Genomic DNA, 22,427 nt, shown 5'->3' with positions numbered 1-22,427 from the left:
TTTAGGTACTTTTAAAAAAAATTAAGACATTGGGCTGGGAAGGTGGCTCAGTGGTAGAGCGCTTGCCTTGCCTGCATGAGGCCCTCGGTTCGATTCCTCAGCATCACATAAGAAAAAAGAAAAAAGCCGGAAGTGGCGCTGTGGCTCAAGTAGTAGAGCGCTAGCCTTGAGCTGAAGAGCTGAGGGACAGCACCCAGGCCGAGAGTTCAGGCCCCATGACCGGACCCAAAAAAAAAAAATTAAGGCATTAAAATACTATGTTTATCATCTGCTGTTTAAGTCATGCTGTTCATATTACCACCTGTGATAATATGACATATTCTGATACCATTTTTCTAGTAAGCAAGTCCAAAATTAACATTTCTAAACAGCTTACCACAAAATATAGAAAAAATCAACAAAAGGATCTGACTCCTCTTAATTTCTTTCTCTTAGTTTTGTGGAAATTACATTTGCTTACTCAACAAAACTAAGCAAAGTAGGAACAAATCATATTATCATGCTTTCACTTTATTTTCAGCAGTCTATATAAAAAATAGATATGAATGATGTAATATATTTCATTCCATAAAATAGATCAGCCCCTAATGAGAATATTTTAACTGTCATTCCCAATTCTGCACAGCTTTAACATAATGCAAATTAGATTTAGAACTCAAGAGTGCCATTACTCTTAATGACCTCATAAAGTTTCTATCATATTAAGTTCTCTGCAGTGAAAAGCATTCATGTTATGAAAAAAAAAAGCTGTTAGTATATCATGTATTAATGAGCACATCCAAAGGGAATATCTCTCACTTTCAGGTCACTTCAACAAAATTGATGACTAAGAACTGTATTGGCTTTTTGTTGTGACAAAATACTTGAGAAAATTAACTTACAAGAAACAAGCTTTATTTTGTTCATGGTATCAAAAGTTTCAGTCTAAGGTTGGCTGGCTACAGTGTTTCTGGGCCTGAAGTGAAGCAGAACAGCATGGAGTTTCTGGTAGAGCAAAGATACTGGAGACATGGATGCAAAGAAAGAGAAAGTAATAGAGGATAAGAAACTCTCCTCAAAAGCCTATCTTCCAAAAGCCCTTTAAGTAAGTGTTACACGCTACATTTCTATCACCAACAAACAACCCAAAAAATTATGAGTGTACCAGTATATTAATCAATGATGAAGTTTGAGCCCTGATGATCCTGTCATTCCCAAAAATCTATTAGCTGGTAACCAGCCTTGAGCAGATGGGTTGGGATGGCATTTTTAGATCCAAACTCTTAACAATAATCACAGCCTGAAATCTACTTTGTCTTTTCACAACTTCTATATCCAAAATGTATTTTTACACATCTTGAACAAAGAGATCAACTTGAATTACAGAATATTTTCTACCAGATCGTCATTAACTACCCTGCACATGATTCTGATGTTTAAGGACAGCAGTCATTCTTGGTGAATTCATATTAAGGAAATTAACAAACAGCTTTTAAAAAGGTTTTATTCATTTCCCTCCAAGTTGGATTTATTTAAACATAAATTTAACCATCTGTCTCAAGAACGGGCTCATATTTCAAACTCGTTTTCTTAATTAAAGTACTCTAAAGAGACAACTCAAAGGATGAAATTAATTTTAATTAGCTATATCGCAGAACTTTCATAATGCATCAAGTAGTTTTAGAAAATCTACTTCTCAATTACAGAGAAATTTACTTGTGAATGAACTTGAAGCTATGCCCCACAATTCTAGCAGCAGGTACCTCATATTGGATCTAAAGTAAGGATTACAAATTATCATAGATTTACCAATCCCTTAGCACTCTTTTTTGTTTCTCATAGAGAAAGAATAATTAGGTAGAGAATTTGTTTCCCCACTCTTGTTATAAAAGAGGGTAAGAAGTCCTTTTCAAGCACCTCTAAACTGACTGATCTAAGCAGGTATAATACAATTTTGTACCCTCAATATGATGTGTGACAAACCATATGCATGCAGACTTTTACTTATGTAAAAAGGCCTCCAAGTACTATCATGGGTATTTTGAGGCTTGGTAAATATTAAAGCCTACTATAACTCTAAGCATACACAATGAATTAGGTAGACTACATCAGATTATCTAGCTAGTAAGTAATTTTTTGAAACACCTGTTATGATCTTTTTGTATATCTTCAAGAAATTATAAAACATCAAAGTAAAGTCATACTTAATTTCACTTGTTACCATACGGTTCAACATGGAATTGCTTAAATTTTATAAGATTAGTAGACATTGCACTTACTCCTTTTTTCACTTTGGAAAAATGTGCTACTTAAAATATACACAAGTGCCTGCATGAAGAAATGTGGGTGAAAATAATGTTTTCTACAACATGAACAAGGTGGGGAAATAGGCCAAACTATCTGAGAATGAATAACATAACTCTCAGAATAAATAAGGAAGATGAAGTCCTCTAAAGTCTAAAACTAAGGCATTGTATTTTTGCCTTTCCTTTCACTAGTGAAATTCTAATTTATTGTCTTCATCAGAACAAGCAAAGTTAGCAAAACCACAGACACGAGAGTTAAACAGACATAGTTTCAACTTTATTTCTTCAGTTGTCACCCATGTACTAAAAATGTGTGTGTCTATAAGAAAATTTGAAGGTTTATTTCTTCAGTTGTCACCCATGTACTAAAAATGTGTGTGTCTATAAGAAAATTTGAAGGCTGGAGGTGTAGCTCAGTGGTAAAGAACTTGCCTAAGTGTTAAGGCCCTGGGGCATAATGCTTTTATTTTTTTTTTGGGGGGGGGGTCCAGTCATGGGGCCTGAACTCTGGGCCTGGGCGCTGTCCCTCAGCTCTTCAGCTCAAGGCTAGCACTCCACCACCTGAGCCACAGCGCCACTTCCGGCTTTTTTCTTATGTGGTGCTGAAGAATTGAACACAGGGCCTCGAGCATGCAAGGCAAGTGCTCTACCACTGAGCCACCTTCCCAGCCCCGCATAATGCTTTTAAAGAGAGAGAGAGAGAGAGAGAGAGAGAGAGAGAGAGAGAGAGGGAGGAAAGGAAAAAGTGGAAGGAAAAAAAGTGTTCATTGTTACACTATTAATGTTTTCAATAGTGAAAATAGTAATTTAATAAAACTCACTCACATTAGTTTCATAAGATCTATCTTCAATATATAGAAAATAATTGCTGAGTACTGGTGGTTCATGCCTGCAAACCTAGCTAATCAAGAAGCTGAGATCTGAGGATCACAGTTCAAAGCAAGCCAGGTCAGGAAAGTCCATGAGACTTTTATCTCCAATTTTACCCGCAAGTAAAAAAATAACTGGAAGTAGAGCTGTTGCGCAAAGTGGTAGAGCACTAGCCTTGAGCAAAAATACACACACACACACACACACACACACACACACACACACACACACACACACACACACACACACACACACACACACACACACACACACACACACACACACACACACACACACACACACACACACACACAGCACCCAGTCCTTGAGTTCAAGGACCATGATTGACAAGAAAGAAAGAAAACCAAAACTGCATACAGGACATAATAAGAACCTCTTGTTTCCCATTCATGGTGTTCATGTTGATACGCTTCATTATATATGGCCCTATGCACTTAGAAACTGGGCTATTGTAATCCCCTGTTAAGAATGTCATATATTCTAGTTATTACAAATGTTCACATATTTTAGTTATTATAAATGAGGGAAAACACTAAACCTACTTTTCTTCTTTGGGCCTGGCTTACTTAGCTTAATATTGTGATAGTTTTTTAAGAAATCTCTTGACAAGAAAATAAGAATAAAAAGTAAACCTTGATCCAGGCCCTGTAGCTCATGCTTATATCTCAGTTATTTGGAAGGCAGAAATCAAAAGGACCACAGAAGAGAGCCCAGGCAAAGAGTTACCAAGACCCCATCTCAATAAAACAACCTGTTTCATGAAGAAGGCCAGGGGGCCTTAGGCAGGAGGATCATGGCATAAGATGAGCCAAGGGCAAAAAAAGCAAGACTCAACCTAAAAAATATCCTAAAACAAAAATGGCTGTTGCTTAAGTGGTAGAGTGCCAGCCTAAAAAAATACCCAGAATCACCAAAACAAAGAAATTAATAAACCTTGAAATTTGTAACATTTTCTAATACAAAAACAAATGATATCTCAATGTAAAAAATAGATAAAAACATCTTCCTTCAAGTTTTATATTTAAAAACTTTTTGCACATTTCACAGGAGATCAAAAGACAAATAGAACACAGATAAAGAAGAACTGATATTGATGGGCATTGGTGGTATGGTTTGTATATGAAATATGTTCCCCACAGACTTGTGTTTTGATGGCTTGGTCCCCAGCTGGTAGAGCTACTTGGGGACGTTCTGGAAACTTCAGAGGTAGGGTTGCTGGGACTGTGTCCTGCTGTATTTTATCCTTGGTTCTATTTGCTCAGTTTCATGTCTATCACAAGGTGAGCAGTCTAGGTTACAAGCTTGTGACAGTATGATGCCTCAACATGAGCCCAAAATAAACAGACATAGGAGAATGGACTGAAACATTGAGCCAAAATAAATCCTTCCTCCTTAAGTTCTTTTCACACAGAATTTGTCACAATGACAGAAAGTGTGACTACTGTACTTAGTGAACCTAAAAGTACAGAACTACTTTTTTAAAATGCACTATGTAAACAATTGTCTAAGTATAGTATAGCATAGATAACATATACTAGATTTAACCTACTGAACTTACACAAAAGAAACATCAGAAATGACCTTAATTGAATTCTCACATCAATATACCAAACAAAATACACACAGAGAAAATATTTGTATAAGTATCATACAGAAAAAATTTTAAAAACCACTAAAAAATTCAGTGAAAACACTACCTTGAAAAAGTATTAATAATATGATTTTTAAGTTCCAAATCTTTCAAAAGCTAACATTTATTATTCCTTTTTTGTGAATCAATATATTTCATTTTTTCTTCTTTGACTAGAAGTTAAATAGCCTTAAAAATGTTAGAGCTGGCCTGGGAAGGTGGCTCAGTGGTAGAGTGCTTGCCTTGCATGCATGAGACCCTGGGTTTGATTCCTCAGCACCACATAAGCAGAAAAAGCCATAAGTAGTGCTGTGGCTCAAGGTGTAGAGCCTTGAGCTGAAGAGCTGAGGGACAGTGCCCAGGCCCAGAGTTCAAGCCCCACGACCGACCAAAAAAAAAAAAGTTAGAGCTGGAGTTTGTAACTCAATGGTACAGTGCTCACCCAGAATGCTCAATTACTGTGAGTTCAGTCCCTAACACCAAAAAAAAAAAAAAAAAGTGAATGGTACTGATACACAGCGGGGGTGGGGGGATCACAATGTCTGGCATTCCACTAAAAGTTATCAGGCAAGCAAAGAATCAGAAAAAAAAATTATTCAAAATGCAACTGAATATGGATAATACAGATGTTAAAATTATCTGGCAAAGATTTAAACACGTATAACAATTACATACATTTAAAACATCAAGTAGATAAATGAAAATTTTAAGGACACATCCAAATCATACTTATGAAGGCAAAACTTACACATCTTGAAAAGAAAAAAAAAACAATCACTGGATCGGATGAAAGGCAGACATTGCATAATAAAACACTAGTAATGTTGTAGGCCCAGTCAGTGAAGCTAACAAAAATAAAACAAACACAGAGAAAAGCCAAGGGGGAAAATGAGATAGAGCACCAACAGGCTGTGACCAAGTACACATGGCCTAATGTACATGCAACTAGAGTCTCTGAGGGACAGAAAATTTAGAGAAGAAAGTATTTGTGAAGAAACCGTGATCAAAAGTTTTCCACAGACTGATCTACCCGGCAAAGCTAGCATTCACATTTGATGGAGAACTGAAAACTTTTAATAGCAAAGAAAAACTAAATGAATACATAAACATTAAGCCAGCATTACAAAGAATTCTAAGAGGGGGGACACAACCTGAAGAAAGCAGCCAGGAACTGGGGCCTGCCCCAAACAGGCGTTACTCAAAGTCTAACTGAGCAAGCACAGGAGGAAAGGAAAAAAGAAAAACTTAGGAAAACGGAATGGCAGGGACAACAATGCATCTCTCTATACTTTCTCTTAATATAAATGGGCTGAATTCGCCAATTAAAAGAAAACGAACTGAGGACTGGATAAGAAAACAAGACCCATCCATCTGTTGCCTTCAGGAGACCCACCTCTCAGCCAAACATACAAACAAACTCAGAGTGAAGGGGTGGAAAAGGATCTACCAATCAAACGCCCCCAGTAAGAAAGCAGGTGTAGCTATCCTGATATCTGACAAAATAAACTTTTCATTAAAATCAGTACAGAAAGACAAGGACGGACACTACATATTAATAAAGGGAACAATCCAAGAGGAGGATATAACCATCATCAACTTATATGCCCCAAATATTGGTGCACCCAGATATGTCAAACAAATGCTCTCAAACTTACAGAATAAAATAGATCCCAATACGATAATACTAGGAGACTTTAACACACCACTCTCACCAAAGGACAGGTCTACCAACCAGAGGATTGGCAAAGAAGCTACCGAATTAAGAGAGGCCATACTGCAAGCGGAATTAACTGACATCTACTGAGTATTTCACCCTAAAACAACACAGTACACATTCTTCTCAGCAGCTCACGGAACTTTCTCCAAAATAGACCATATCATAGTTCATGCAAGGAACTTAAGCAAATACAAAGGGATCGACATAATCCCCTGTATCCTATCTGACCACAGTGGAATCAAGCTAGCTCTCAATAACAAAGCATACCACAGAAATTTCTCCAATACATGGAAATTGAACAGCACACTCCTTAACAATGCCTGGATAACAGAAGAGATCAGAGAAGAAATAAAGCATTTCCTACAACTCAATGAAAATGAAAACACCTCACAAAGAAACTTGTGGGACACAGCAAAAGCAGTCCTGAGGGGCAAATTTATTGCCCTCAGTGCCCACATCAAGAGAATGGAGACAGACCAAGTAAATAATCTCATGTTGCAATTAAAACAGCTAGAAAAACAGGAAAAAATGGGACCTAAAGCTACTAGAAGAAGCCAGATAACCAAATTAAAAGCAGAGATTAACCAATTACAAAATCAGAAAACCATAACCAAAATAAACCAAACAAAAAGCTGGTTCTTTGAAAAAATAAACAAAATTGATGGCCCATTGGCTAGATTAATTAAAAAAAGAAGAGAGGAAACCCATATTAATAGGATTAGGGATGCCACGGGAAACATCACCACACGTACCCAAGATATCCAAACAATTCTAACAGACTACTTTCAAAAGCTATACTCTCTAAAGGAAGAAAATCGGGCAGAAATGGATGCATTTTTAGAGAAATACAAGTTGCCCAAACTGAGCAAAGAAGAAGTTAACCAATTAAATAAGCCAATATCCTATAATGAGATACAGGAAGCTATCAAAAGTCTTCCAACAAAAAAAAGCCCAGGACCAGATGGATTCACAGCAGAATTCTATAAGACCTTCAAACAAGAACTAATACCCATACTCCTCAAGCTCTTCAGAGAAACAGAGAAGGAAGGAGCTATCCCAAACTCATTCTACGAAGCCAATATCACACTCATCCCCAAACCAGGCAAAGACCCAACCAAAAAGGAGAATTACAGGCCAATCTCCTTGATGAACACAGATGCAAAGATCCTTAACAAGATTCTAGCTAACAGAATCCAGAAACACATAAAAAAAATAATTCACTATGACCAGGTAGGCTTCATCCCAGAGACACAGGGATGGTTTAACATACGTAAGTCAATAAATGTAATCCAACATATCAACAGAGCCAAGGTCAAGAATCACATGATTATCGCTACAGATGCAGAAAAGGCCTTTGACAAAATTCAACATTCATTCATGCTAAAAGCTCTGGAGAAAATAGGAATAGAAGGAACATTTCTAAAAACAATAAAAGCCATTTATGACAGACCAATAGCCAATATTATACTTAATGGGGAAAAGCTACAACCAATTCTCCTAAAATCAGGAACAAGGCAAGGATGCCCACTGTCTCCACTCCTCTTCAATATAGTCCTAGAACCCTTAGCCAGGGCAATAAGGCAAGAAAAAGACATTAAAGGGATCCGCATAGGAAAAGAAGAAGTTAAACTATCTCTTTTTGCAGACGACATGATACTATACCTCCAAGATCCCAAAAACTCCATCCCCAAACTCTTAGAAATCATAAATCACTTTGGCAAAATAGCAGGATACAAAATAAACCCACAAAAATCAGTTGCCTTCCTATACACTGATAATGTACAGGAAGAGAGGGAAATAAAGGGAGCAACCCCATTCACAATAACCTCCCGAAAAATAAAATATTTAGGAATTAACCTAACCAAAGATGTAAAAGAACTATTTAATGAGAACTATAAAAAGTTAAAGAAAGAAATTGCAGAAGACACTAGGAAATGGAAAGACCTCCCATGCTCCTGGATAGGCCGACTTAATATAGTAAAGATGGTAATACTTCCAAAACTAATATACAAATTCAACGCAATTCCTATTAAAATCCCAATGACGTACATCTCTGAAATACAGAAAACAGTCCAAAAATTCATATGGAACAACAAAAGACCTAGAATAGCCAAAACAATTCTAGGGGATAAAGACAATATGGGAGGGCTATCCATGCCGAACTTCAAACTCTACTACAGAGCTATAATAACAAAGACAGCATGGTACTGGCACAAAAACAGACCCGAAGACCAATGGAACAGAATAGAAGATCCAGAAATAAATCCACAGGCCTACAGCCAGCTGATATTCGACAAAGGAGCCAAAGACATACAATGGAAGAAACACAGCCTCTTCAACCGCTGGTGCTGGGAAAACTGGGCAGCCACATGCAGAAAACTAAAAGTGGACCCCAGCCTATCACCATGCACCAACATCAACTCAAAATGGATTAAAGACCTTAACATTAAACCTGAATCTCTGAAACTACTGCAGGACAGAGTAGGAGAGACACTTGAACTAATAGGCACAGGAAGGAACTTCCTGAACAGAGTCCCAGGGTCACAACAAATTGGAGAGAGACTCGACAAATGGGACTACCTTAAAATAAAAAGCTTCTGCACAGATAAAGCTATCGCAACCAAGCTAGAAAGACAACCAACTAATTGGGAAAAAATATTTACCAGCAATATATCAGACAAGGGGTTAACATCCTGTATATACAGGGAACTCAAGAAACTAATCCCTCCCAAACCCAACAAACCAATTACTAAATGGGCAAGGGAACTAAAGAGGGACTTCTCAAATGAAGAAATAAAAATGGCAAAGAAACACATGAGGAAATGTTCATCATCCCTGGTGGTGAAGGAAATGCAAATAAAGACAACCCTGAGATACCACCTTACCCCAGTCAGAATGTCCCACATCCACAAATCAGCCAACGACAAATGCTGGAGGGGATGTGGAGAACGAGGAACGCTATTACACTGCTGGTGGGAATGTACACTCATACAACCACTTTGGAAAGCAGTCTGGAGGGTCCTTAGAAAGCTAAAGATTGACCTCCCTTACGACCCAGTCATACCACTTCTAGGCATCTACCCTGAACAACAGGAACCAATATACAAAGACACATGCACCTCCATGTTTATTGCAGCACTGTTCGCAATAGCTAGGATATGGAAACAACCTAGATGCCCCACCACAGATGAATGGATCCAAAAATTGTGGTATCTATACACAATGGAATATTATGCAGCCATTAGAAATGACAAAATAATGGCATTTGCAGGGAAATGGATGGAGCTAGAAGGAATCATGTTGAGCGAGGTAAGCCAAGAACGAAGAGACAAACAGTACATGGTCTCCCTGATAAGTGGATGATGAATCCAAAATGTTAGGTGATATGACAAAACTAACAGGACTTAAGAAACAAAGAACTCCCACTCATCTGGTTGAACCACTACTAAATATCCCCATGCTGCTGATCACATATATGGTATATAACATATGAGCACCGTTATATATTACAGACTGTGATAGACAATTTGCTCCAGGAAAGTTAGAATGAACTTATGACTTTAAATGAGCATCATTATTCCACAATACTGTGAATTTCCGGAAATTAAGTAATCACTTAATCACGATCAAAAAAAAAAAAAAAAAAAGAACCTTGGGGAAGGGAGGGAGGGAGGGGATGGTAGGGGGAAAACAATGGAGGGGGTAACAATGTTCAAGAGGAAGTGGAAGTGTACTCATTACCTCACTCATGTAACTGTAACCCTCTGTATAGTATCTCTACAATAAAAAAATTAAAAAAAAAAAAAAAAGTTTTCCAAATATGATGAAAACTAGAGACTCTCAAAAACACAAGTGTAATTTATTAAAAAAAAAAAAGTTTTTAAACTAAAGCAGGATAAACCATGTCAAATTGCTCAAAAACAATTATAAAATAAATGTATAAAATGTTGCCAAAAGAAAATAAAATATTCAAGAAAAATATAAGGATTATAGATTTCTCCTTGATGGGCATTAGAGCAACATCTTTAAAGAACTGAAAAGACACCAGGCACTGTTTGCTCTTCAGGCAGCTGAGATTAGTAGGGTTATGATTAGAAACCAGCCAAGGCAGAAAAGCTCATGAGAGGCTTAAGGACCTAACGTACAATTACTCTGAGTGCCAGTCTCATAGTAATATAAATGACACTAAAAGTAGGTATCAAAACTTGAAAATAGCTATGTGTTTATGTACATATACAAAAATAAATACACAAATATATATGTATATGTAATATATATGTATGTTTGAATGCATGCATATCTGTATGAACATATGTATGTTACAATTTTGGTAGTATTAGGGTTTGAGCTGAGATGCTATACCATGTTAAGCATGCCTCCACCCTGCATATTTCTTTTTCTTATAATCATCCTCAAGCATGAAGAAGCATGCACTAGGATATAATATGTCATCACTAGCTCTGTGTGAAGTTAGATATGGATGTTATAATGTAATTTAATAAACCTGAAATTACTTCCTAGGTATGAAGTAATGAACTCCACAAAATCAACTATTTTGACAGTTAAAGAAGTCATTTGTGCTTAATGTGCTTAGTGTACAAAACTATTTCTAAACTCTACATGACGGCTAAGCGAATAAATTTTGAAAGAATGTGAGACAGAGTTCTCAAGTTAGAAGTGTCAAGTAGGCTACCAATTCAAATGGTTGGAATCTCAATTGATTAAATATAGCAAATGCTCCCTAAATGTTTCCTGATTACCTAAAGCATTCTTCAAAAAAAGTAATAATAATGAGATATATCAAGCTTGAAAGAGATATATCTACATTAAAAGAATAGCTTTTAAATGGTAAAAATAAAATCAACAAACACTTTTCATAATTTTGCCATACCTTTAGCTAAAGCTTCTTTATATTTCTCTTTAGCAGAATTCATTTCTTTTATTAGTTGTCTATAGCTAGATTTTAATTTCTCCAATTCTGTCTTTGTAACCTGTCAACAAAAAAATATGCAAAAAGTTTTTTAAATGTTTGCACCTGATTGGTCAAGAACTGAAATTCTAAAGTATTACCCAATATATATTTTAGAAGTTAAGATTGGTGTCTCTTTAATAAATGATTACAGACAATAAGTTAAAAATAATGTGAAATCACAGAATTTCAAACTAATTCATAGTAGACGTAAACATATAAAGTCCTTTTTGGCTTGTTTGCAAGTTTGTTTGTCAGTCCTTGGTCTTGAATTCAGGGACTGGGTGCTATTCCTGAGCCTCTTTGTACTCAAGACTAGCATTCTATCCCTTGAGCCACACCACAGCACCACTTCCAGCTTTTTCTCAGTAGTTTATTGGCTATAAGAGTCTCAGGGACCTTCCTGCCTGGACTGGCTTCAAACTGTGATCCTCAGATCTCAGTCTCCTGTGTAGTTAGGATTACAGGCGTGAGCCACTGGTGCAGGAGAAACTTCTTTAAAAAGACAAATCAACCAGACACTGGTGGCTCACGCCTATAATCTTAGCCATGCAAGAGGCTAAGATCTTAGGATCGCAGTTCAAAACCAGCCCTGGCAGGAAGGTCTGTGAAACTCTTATATTGAATTAACAACCAAAATGCCAGAGTGGAGCTGTGGCTCAAGCAGCAGAATGCTAGCTTTGAGCAAAAATGTTCAGGAACAGTGACCAGACCCTGAGTGCAAACCCCAGGATCTGCGTAGGAAAAAAAAAAAACAAATCAAGAGTAGTGTAGCAATTATCTAAAATGTAACCATTGATAAGTTAATTTAAAATATAGAGAAATATACTGTTATTAAGGTACTGATTAAAATATTTGTTTTACAATTATTAAAAATAACCTATTACAAGATATTCCTAGACCAAACCAAAAATAATTCTGTTATCATCTAAAATTTAAAGGCCAATAACTTAATTCAGTATAGAGAGATATATTTTCTTTAACTAAAAATTAAATTTCTTTCATTAAAATATTTAATCATTTAACATACCTTTGTGTTATCAAAGTTTTAACATTTTTTTAAACATTTGAACATCTCTGAAAAGAGGTGCCTTCTATTCACAGTAACTATCACTGTTGGCCAGGCAGCAGTTATGACACTAATCACAGATTACATGAATTTGATCAAGAAGCAATTTAAATATAATTTGAGGGGAAAAGAATGAGTCTGGTTGCATGCAAATCTAACACACTTTTGAAAGGACTCAGAAAAAGACAGCATCAGAAAAAGTGGCACCAGCAATTTAGAAGAAAATTGGAGGTCCCTTTTTTAAAAATTCTGTCTCATCAATATTCTTTTTTTTTTTTTTTGGGTCCGGTCGTGGGGTCGGAACTCTGGGCCTGGGCGCTGTCCCTCAGCTCTTCAGCTCAAGGCTAGCACTCTACCACTTGAGCCACAGTGCCACTTCCAGCTTTTTTCTTATGTGGTGCTGAGGAATCGAACCCAGGGCCTCGAGCATGCAAGGCAAGTGCTCTACCACTGAGCCACCTTTCCAGCCCCTCATCAATATTCTTGACAACAAAGAAGTTGGATATTTTTGTATTAAGAAGCATAAAAAAAAAAAATCAACAAGTATGAGGTAAACATAAGTGAGTTTAAATCATTCACCTTTAAGAAAAAGCTCTCTGATTAAGTTTTGAAGTTGCTAAAGAGCCAATTCATTATTCTGAAAAGTCAGATTAATTAGAAAAGGCAAGTTTATAACTGGCTCTCCCTATATGAACTATATCTTAAGGTAACCAAACAGTTGATACAGAGAAATTCCAATTAACTTGCACTATGCAATGACAGAATTTAAATACTGGTATTGTACAAATCCCAAGAAGATATTTACATATTTAACATATAATTAACATAATTAACATCACCCAACAGCTTCTAAAACTTCTAGGACAAAGACTAGTGGGAAACTTCTTTAATAGACTTACCAGGCTGACAACAATGAAACTTATACATGAAGTTTTTTGGTTTATTTTTCCACAAGCAAAGCTTGTTTGTTTTTTTCTTCAGTGAAGTTTAATAGCACCAAGTAAACAAGAAAGCACTTAACCTCTGTTATGAAATAATAGAAAGTCCACATTCTACCTATGCTATAGTCTCATCAAGCCTCTAGATCTCATTTCCAGGTTACCAAAAAAAAAAAAAAAAAAAAAAAGAGGCATATGGGAATACGAGAAATCGCACATAAAATACTCATACCAAAATTCAAAATAAAGGAAATTGAACTCTACATAGAAAAATCACCGGGACTGGGAAGGTGGCTCAGTGGTAGAGTGCTTGCCTTGCATGCCTGAGGCCCTGGGTTCGATTCCTCAGCACCACATAAGCAAAAAAAAAGAAAAAAAAAGAAAAATCACCCAATTTCTTCAACTAATTAGTAACCTATCTCAAAACACTGTCAAAAGAAGAACCTTAAAATTAAGAGAGAATTACAACCAAGCACCAGTGGCTCATGCCTCTAATCCTAGCTACTCAGGAAGCTGAGATCTCAGGATCATAGCTCAAAGCCAGCCCAAACAGGAAAGTCCATGAGACTCTTATCTCCAATAAACTACTCAGAAAAAGCTGGAAGTGGCACTATGGCTCAGGTGGTGGAGCACTACTAGCCTTGAACACAAAAAGGCTCAGGGACAGAGCCCAGGCCCAGAGTTCAAGCCCCAGGACTGGCCAAAAAAAAAAAAGAGAGAGACAGAAAATTATCACTCAAATGCAATTACTATACTATGTTTGGATCCTGATTCAAGTGAACCAACATTAAACATCATTTAAATAAGTTATTTGAATATGAAATTTTAATAACATTGAAGAATTACTATCATTTGAAGCTGATTAATAAAAATATAGTTATGTTCTTCAAAAAATCCTTATTTTAGAATTGCAATTAAATGATATCTAGGATTTTTTTTTAATGATCTAATGTAGACAAAAAAGTGAGTATATAAGGGCTGTGTAAATGATGGGTTGATGGAAGTTCTGATACTATGTTCTTTTTTATATTTATGAATTTTCATAACAAAAACAATTTTAAGAAAGTATCTGGAAAAAGCAAACACTGAATACAAAGAAAAGTTAGGTACATGATTAAACAAGTTATTTTGCCCATATTTTCTATTTTCTTAGTTGTTTTATATAAAGTGTTACATAATGAAAAGCTACATAGTGAAGTTACATAGTGAAAAGCTACTATATTCAAAATAAATAGATAAATATTCTAAGTGATACAAAGCATTCAGTCATAATTTAATTTGGTATCATTTTTTCCTCATGCAGAAGTAAAGTAACAATATGTCTTGTAAAATATATAAATGTAAAATAAAAAAGTATGTTTTGTAATCAATAAAGTAATATATATAGTAAAGTAAGATATAACTTAGTACAGCAACCCTATTTCTCATGAGGAAAAATGATGAAAATTTTTAAAGTCAAAGTTAATAAGATATCCAGTGACATTAAAAGAACCAATTTTAAAAAACCAACATGGAAAGACGAACCTTGATCATCTCTGCCTCTATCTGCTGATGAACCCCTAAGTAACTTTTCTTCACCTGCTGCTTGTCCTTGATCATCATGGTGAGCCTGTGCAGTGGCCCAGAGTTCAGGTCCTCTGCATGTGCCTTCATTATCCTGCTAAGTTGTTCCGTCTGCTGAATCATAAGTAGCCAAGACTTTTTAAGAGAGAAAAGTATATACATAAAATTAGCATTTGTTTTAAAGGCTCCCCACTAGCTGTGATTTAATGTTCAAAAACACTAAACATTGATTTTTACATAAACTATTGTATTACTATACAATAACAGGCAGGGAATTTATACCATGGGCTATGAAATGTCTTATATTTAACATATTCAACTTCAAAAGAGGCAAATTAACCTATCTAACCACACTTAAATTTTTTCTCTGTGTTCAGTTTGTCTTCTGTGGATATTTACTTAAAACTACAATTATGGAAATTTGTATGTATATAAAAGAAAGGAGAATACTATCAGGAAATTCCATCTACCCATATTTCATATAGTCATACTAATATTAAACATTTCAACTCAAAAATTAAAAAAATCAGAGACTATATAGATTAGAAAAATGTTCACAAGACTCTGAGAATCTATATCTGTGCTTATCTTTTGTTTCCTGGTACACTAAAATATTATACTTTCCATATTATAAATACCATAAAGTTCACCAATTACAAATGGTAAAATAAATATTTTTTCCATCCTTATTTTACTTTGCCTCTCTCTGGGAGTAAGCTACTGGTAACTCACTATTTTCTAACATTGTTTTCTTTTTTTAGCTTACATGGCTTTGTCTTTTATCTTCTCATTTTCCCAATATGTTTTCCTAGAAGTTCTTTCTTAATTTTTGGTTTCTACACTTCTTTTGTGCCATTGTCTTAACTCTTCTTAATAAATACCAATAACACAACATACCTAAGAGACACAATATATTCCCTCAAAAGTAGCAATGTATTATGGTGAATTTGGGACAAATGGTCAGATAAGCACTTCTAGAAAAGCAAATCATTGGATTAGACTTCCCAAAAAAATAATAGTAACAAAGAAATTATTTTAACTGCAGGTATCAAAACTCTATTCTATTAAAGGCCTACAATAGTCAAGGAAAACACAAATTAAGATACAGAAATCAAAGTACAAATTCAAATATTTAGAAGACTACTTTTCTACTCTTAGTTTTATAATCTATGAATGAATGAAATTATTCATTACATGTTCATATTGCAAGGGAATCCAAAATCAAAATTGCACAAGACTCAAAAACCAAAGTTACAGTCTAGGAGAAGCATTTAACAAGCTAAAGTATGAGGCTCTCTCATTTGAGGCCAGTCTATACTAAATAGTAAGATGCTGTCTCAGAAAACGAACAAACAACAAACAATAACAACAAAAACCTAATGTATTTCTCCCTTGAAGAATCTTTTTTTATTTTTTCCAGCAGAAGACTAGGATTCAGGACCTTTCACCTGCTTGCTCTAGGCTGGTACTCTACCACTTTAGTCTTGCTCTTAGCTGGTTATTTTAGATATAAAGTCTCCCAGAACTCTTTTCACAAGCTGGATTTAAATAAACCACAGTCCACATCGGATCTCATGTTCCAGAGTAGCTAGGATTACAGGTATGAGCCATGGCACTTGGCTTAAAATCTAATTTTAACAAAGATTCAAACAGTAACCATACAAATGTTTTAGATTAAGAACATACATTCAGTAATCAATCTCAATTTAAAAAAAAAAAAAAGGTGAGAGAAAGGATGGGTTAGGAGCGATGGGTGACAATGTTGTCAGACACTTTCTACTCATATACTGTTTTGTAGAACGGGAACTTCTTTGTACAACTTAAAGATAATAATAAAAAAATATGTTAAAAAGAACATATATTCAACAGCCATAGTAACTGGTTCATCTTTGCCTTTTTCACCTAATATTTTTCAGCACAGAAAATATAAAATTGACAAAATGTTTTGTATGTGTGAAATGTTAAGGCTACTCAAAACAAAACAGTAAGAGTGTGTTCTTGCCCTACTTTTAAAGAGCAAATATTTTCTAAGGGCTCTTCAGCAATAAATTTTGTGATTCCTCATAGGAGTCCTTGCAGCCTAGGGGAAAAGCCTTCTTAGAAGCCAACATTAAATAAGACAATTAGGTCAGAGCCCTCCTCTCCAGGGACACATTCCAGCTGCCTAATTGCTCTGTTCCTGAAGTCACTGTACTATCCACCTACTGTATCGCCCTCAGTACTTGCTAATCCAACCCAGATCACTGTCTAGACGCCTGCACCGTCAGAAACTCCTGCTTTGTGATTACAAACCTCTACATGCATCTTATCAGAATGTTCCACTTTATGCTCTAGTTTTAACAAAAATCCCCTTCTATCCACTTTCAAGTCCCAAGGTTACTATTGAACAAACCCCCTCTTTGTTCAATAATAGTGCCTGTGGTAGCCAGGCGCCAGTGGGTCACACCTATAATTCTAGCTACTCAGGAGGCTGAAATCTGAGGATAGTGGTTCAAAGCCAGCTGGGGCAGAAAAGTTCCTGTGAAACTCTTATCTCTAACAGAAGTTGCACTGTGGCTCAAGTGGTAGAGCCCTATAGCCTTGGGTACAAAGAGGCTCAGGGACAGTGTTCAGGCCCTGAGTTCAAGTCCAAGGAACAGAAAAAAAAAAAGTGTCTGCTCTTACCAGGTGCCAATGAGTCATGCTGATAAATCTAGCTACTTGGGGGACTGTATATGAGAATTCCTATTCAAAGCCAGGAGAGTCTGTGAGATTCTAATCTCCAATTCATCTCCAGACAGAAATGGAGCTTGGCTTACATACTAGAGGGCTAGCCTTGCACAAAGAGCTCAGAGACAGTACCCAAATTTGAATTCAAGCCCTAAAATCAATTCTCTCTCTTACACACACACACACACACACACACACACACACACACACACACACACACACACAGCTCTTGTGCAGCCACTGCCACTGGCCACTTGCCCAGATTAACAAATTTTCAGATTCTATCTCCAAGGATTACCACAAATCCATCTACTTCTCTCCATCTCTACTGCTACTTCTTTCTAAAGTTATAATCATGTCTTGTTTACAGTATTAGAACACTTCCCAAATGCTGCTCTCTCATGCTTCATTCAAATCATTCCCCTTAATACAGCAAAAGAAATTATCATTGTCTTGCTTAAAATTCTACATTCTATTTCCTTTAAGATCGAAAACATATCCAAATTCTTTCCAAAAGCTATTATGCCTCTGATAATCTGATTTGTATATTTCCAACTTGGATGTTTTGCCATTTTCCACATACTTAAATAAATCTTAGGAACATTGTTCTTTCAGTTTCCTGAACAAATCAAGGTCTAATCTCTTCATGGAATTTTTTTCCCAGGAAGTACTTCCTTTCCTTCAAGTGGCAAGATCTAACCCTTCCTTTTGTAATTGACTAAATTCTATGTAGGTCGGGTCCCTGCTATTCATTTATTTACTGCATGTAAAATTTAGTTAATTTTATTAAGTGTTTCCTTAACTTAATGGAAAGCAACTGAAGGCAATTACCTGGGTCTCTTCAGTCACTCTTTTAAGTATTTACTGTAATATTTCAAACAATAAATACCAAGTATTCACTGAAAGAATATCAAGAAGAAAGGAAAAAGGGAAGGGCAGGAAGAAAGAATGAGGGATGGAGAAAGGGAAGAAAGGATGAAGAAAAATCAAAGCATGAACTGAATATTCACATTACACAGGACTGGGGATATATAGCTCAATTATAGAGCACATGTCTGCTATGTATGAGATCCTAAGTCTGATTCTCTAGCACCATAAAATAAAAGTAAACAAATAAATGCTGTTAGAAGGATTTTGCTAATTTCCTTTAACCCAGAATTAGAAAGTATAGCCAGGCACCAGTGGCTCACACCTGTAATCTTAGCTATTTATAAAGGTAAGATGTGAAGATCACAGTTCAAAGGCAGCCCAGGCAGGAAATTTCATGAGACTCATCTCCAATGAACTTCTCCTTGCCCGTTTCTCCCACCCCCCCCAAAAAAAAAAAAAACAAAAGTGAAGCTGTGGTTCAAGTGGGAGAGTGCTAGCTTTGAGCACAAAAAAAAAAAAATTAAGTCCTTCTAGAAAAATTTTCTTCTCCTCCAAAACATATTAGCTACATATGCTAAACAGCACCCCAGCATTATAAAATAATTAGTATAAATCTTTAAAATATCTATTTTATGTTTAGGAAAACAATAGAGGTCAATAATATAAATTATGTGGGAATGAATACATGATACAAAGAAAGTAAATTCTACTCAGTTTTGAAAAATGAAAAAGCACATATGAAGGAAAATATACAATATTTTCTTGCCTTCTACCTCTGAAATAACAGACATGTGATGAGATAAATCAGTATTCCATAAACAGGTAGTAGAGTATTCTGAGTTCATTATACCCTGGGACACAGAGTAAAAGAACAAACTACTAGTAGAGCTGTAATTACAGTAAAACATTGAAAACAGTCAACAAGATGACTCAAGCTTGAAAAATACCTAAGTAATAGTTGTCATAAATAGCTTTTTGCTACAGACTACATCCTCCAACCATTTGTTTTCTTTGTCTTTGCTTGAATTTCTTTCAAATGCAACGTTAAAATTCTATAAAGAATGCATACTTTCTGCACTGAACAACAACTCAAAATAAATGGTTCTCTGAAGCAAAAGTTTTTATTCTAAGTTTATTACATAAGAAAAATGTTGGATCTCTAAATCCTTAGGGGATACAGAAACCCACAAAACAAGTCATTAAATTTCCCTAAGAAGGTTTTCAAAGACTCAGTTGCAAAGGCAAAGGAAACTTTAGATAATCCACATTCATAAGAGCCCCTTATACTGCATTTTCTGTAGATTCCTGGTTTCCCTATTCCAATGGGTCACAACTCTGATTACAATAAGAAGTAAATAGGAGCCATTTAAAAATGCCAATTCTTGCGCTCTATAACCAGAGATTCTGACTTTGTAGGCATTTAACAACGTGCAGGCATGAGTACTTTAAAGCCCCCCTAATAACTGCAATGTACAAATTCTGTTGTAACAAAATATTTTTGTTCCTAATAATCACTGCTTTGTCCAATTATACAATGACCCTTAGCTTATGGACAAATAGGATTAGAGACATAATACTCAAAAAAATCAATAAGAGATACATTTTATAAAAAGACAAGAACTCAAAAATTCTTTGTATGATTTCAAACATATTTAATGGTTAAGAAATACTATAGAATGGTTATGAAATGCTTTAGGAAGCATGACATTTTACCTTGAAAAGATCTGAAGTTTGCCTGTGAATGTAGGTTTTAGAACTCTAATTTTTGAGTTAATATAAGGCAGTAGAATTTCAAATTAAGAATATTTCAATACCAATGTGAATGGGTGTGGCTTATAGCAAAGGAGCAGAGGCAGCCAATAAGCAACTAAAGCATGGGTGCCTAAGCTAACCTACTCTTCAGAACTTCCCCCAGTCTCATACAGAATTAATAATAACTTCAAATTGTTCCATAAAGTGGCAACTGTATTTGGAATGAATTCTTGTTTTCAAATCAAGTTTTATACCTGAACTGACTTTACAGCCTGGAAATTACTTTGCTAAATAATATAAGTGAATTAGTTTCATAGTTACAGTGGATTTGTACTATGTGACTACCAAATAATCTCAACCAAGTCCCAGTGGCTCATGCCCATAATCCTAGCTAGTCAGGAGGCTGAGATCTCAGGATTATTGTCCAAAGCCAGACCAAGCAGGAAAAGTCCATGAGACTCTTATCTCCAAATAACCACAAAAAGCCAGAAATAGAGCTGTGACTCAATTGGTAGAGTACTAGCCATGCGCAAAGGAACATAGGGAGACAATGCCTAGACCCCGAATTCAAGCCCCAGTACAGGCACAAAAAAAAAAATCTAGTTCACCAAAACAAATCTTTTCATTATTTCATTCTCAGGTATTGTAACAGGTTTGCTACTATTTCAATCCACTTTGCAATACAAGGTAAGTCAGTGTCTACTTTCAAATAAATGTGTATGAAAGGACTTCATATACCATCCTACAATAGAAGTATTCAAAATTTTAAATAAACAGGAAAACATAATAAAAATTATATTAAGCACAGAAAAAACAATTTTTGAAATAAAATAACTATTAAACATATGAAAGGGTATTTATTATATTCAGTTTTAGAGAAAAAATTAAATCTTATTTGTTAGGAAATGGAAAGTCTTGGAAAAAATTATATTAAGTGAAGTAAGCCAGGCCCAAAGAAACATAGGCCCCACAGTTTCCCTTATTTGCAATAACTAGTATATGTCTGAGACAAGCAGAAAAAGTCAGATAAGTTGATGTTAGGTGAAATGAACCCCAAGACAAGGACTCAAATGTTTTTTCTTTCATACGATTGTTTCTAACATATTTATAAGATGATTTCTTTGTTGCTTTGTATGTCCCTTCCCCATGGTATAACCCCTGCTTTCACTGTATTTGATGTTGGTATAATTTGGGGAGGGGAAGGGAAAAAAACAAGTCATTTAAATAGGGATACAAGTGGACCCATTGCAACAATGAGACATACAAGTCGTTATGTCAAAAATAGAACTTTACAACTTTGGGGTGGGGGTGGTAGAGATAGGAAGGGGAAACAAAGGAGGAGACTACAATGCTTGACAAGAAATGTACTCACTATCTTGCCCATGTAATTGTAACCGCTCTGTACAGTATTTTCACAATAAAAAAAATTAAATCTTTTTTTTAATGCTGATCCTAGGGACTGAACTCAGAGCCTGGGCACTATCCCTGAGCTTTTTCTCTCAAGGCTAGCACTCTACCACTTGAGCCACAGCTCCGCTTATAGCTTTTTGGTGGTTGATTGGAATATGAGTCTTACAGCCCAAACTGGGTTCAAACTGTAATCCTCAGATCTCAACCTCCTGAGCAACTAGGGTTACAGGTGTGAGCCACTGGCACCCAGCTAGTTAAATCACATTAACGATTACATAACAAAAAATCAAAAGCCTGACAATACACATTGATGACCGGATTCATTCAATGGAAGCTAGCATTCTTACATAGTTCTGGATATGAAAATGGTAAAGATTTACAGGTAAATTTACATTTATGTTGGCAATAAACAGGAAAACTACACATACATTCATATTTGACAAAAAAAATCCCATTTCAGAAATTTACCCTGAAGATACACATAATAATACAACGCTACATCTGTACAATGGCATTTTTGCAACACTGCAAAATACTGTGAAATATACAGTTCTCTATATAGTAAACTGGTTAAGTACTCAAAATACACTCCACCAAAAGGCACCAGGACTCCTAAGGAAAGGA

At 35.7% G+C, this 22,427-nt stretch overlaps 1 protein-coding gene across 6 annotated transcripts in view; it reads right to left on the bottom strand.

Moving 5' to 3' along the window:
• Positions 1-22,427, bottom strand: part of Fer (FER tyrosine kinase) — a 371,379-nt gene that overhangs the window by 302,295 nt on the left and 46,657 nt on the right. For all 6 annotated transcript variants that reach the window (XM_070036017.1, XM_070036018.1, XM_070036020.1 and 3 more), the window contains 2 exons: positions 15,024-15,197; positions 11,415-11,514 (listed from right to left, as the gene is read on the bottom strand). In XM_070036017.1, coding sequence (XP_069892118.1) covers positions 11,415-11,514; positions 15,024-15,197 — 274 coding nt within the window. The remainder of the gene's footprint in view (positions 1-11,414; positions 11,515-15,023; positions 15,198-22,427) is intronic.

The sequence above is a fragment of the Dipodomys merriami genome, unplaced genomic scaffold (assembly GCF_024711535.1).
Source record: "Dipodomys merriami isolate MVZ:Mamm:240054 unplaced genomic scaffold, mDipMer1.0.p SCAF_27, whole genome shotgun sequence".
In the NCBI taxonomy this organism is placed as follows: domain Eukaryota; kingdom Metazoa; phylum Chordata; class Mammalia; order Rodentia; family Heteromyidae; genus Dipodomys; species Dipodomys merriami.
The sequence above is the reverse complement of the archived record's forward strand: the minus strand, read 5'-3'. Positions and strand labels throughout refer to the sequence as shown.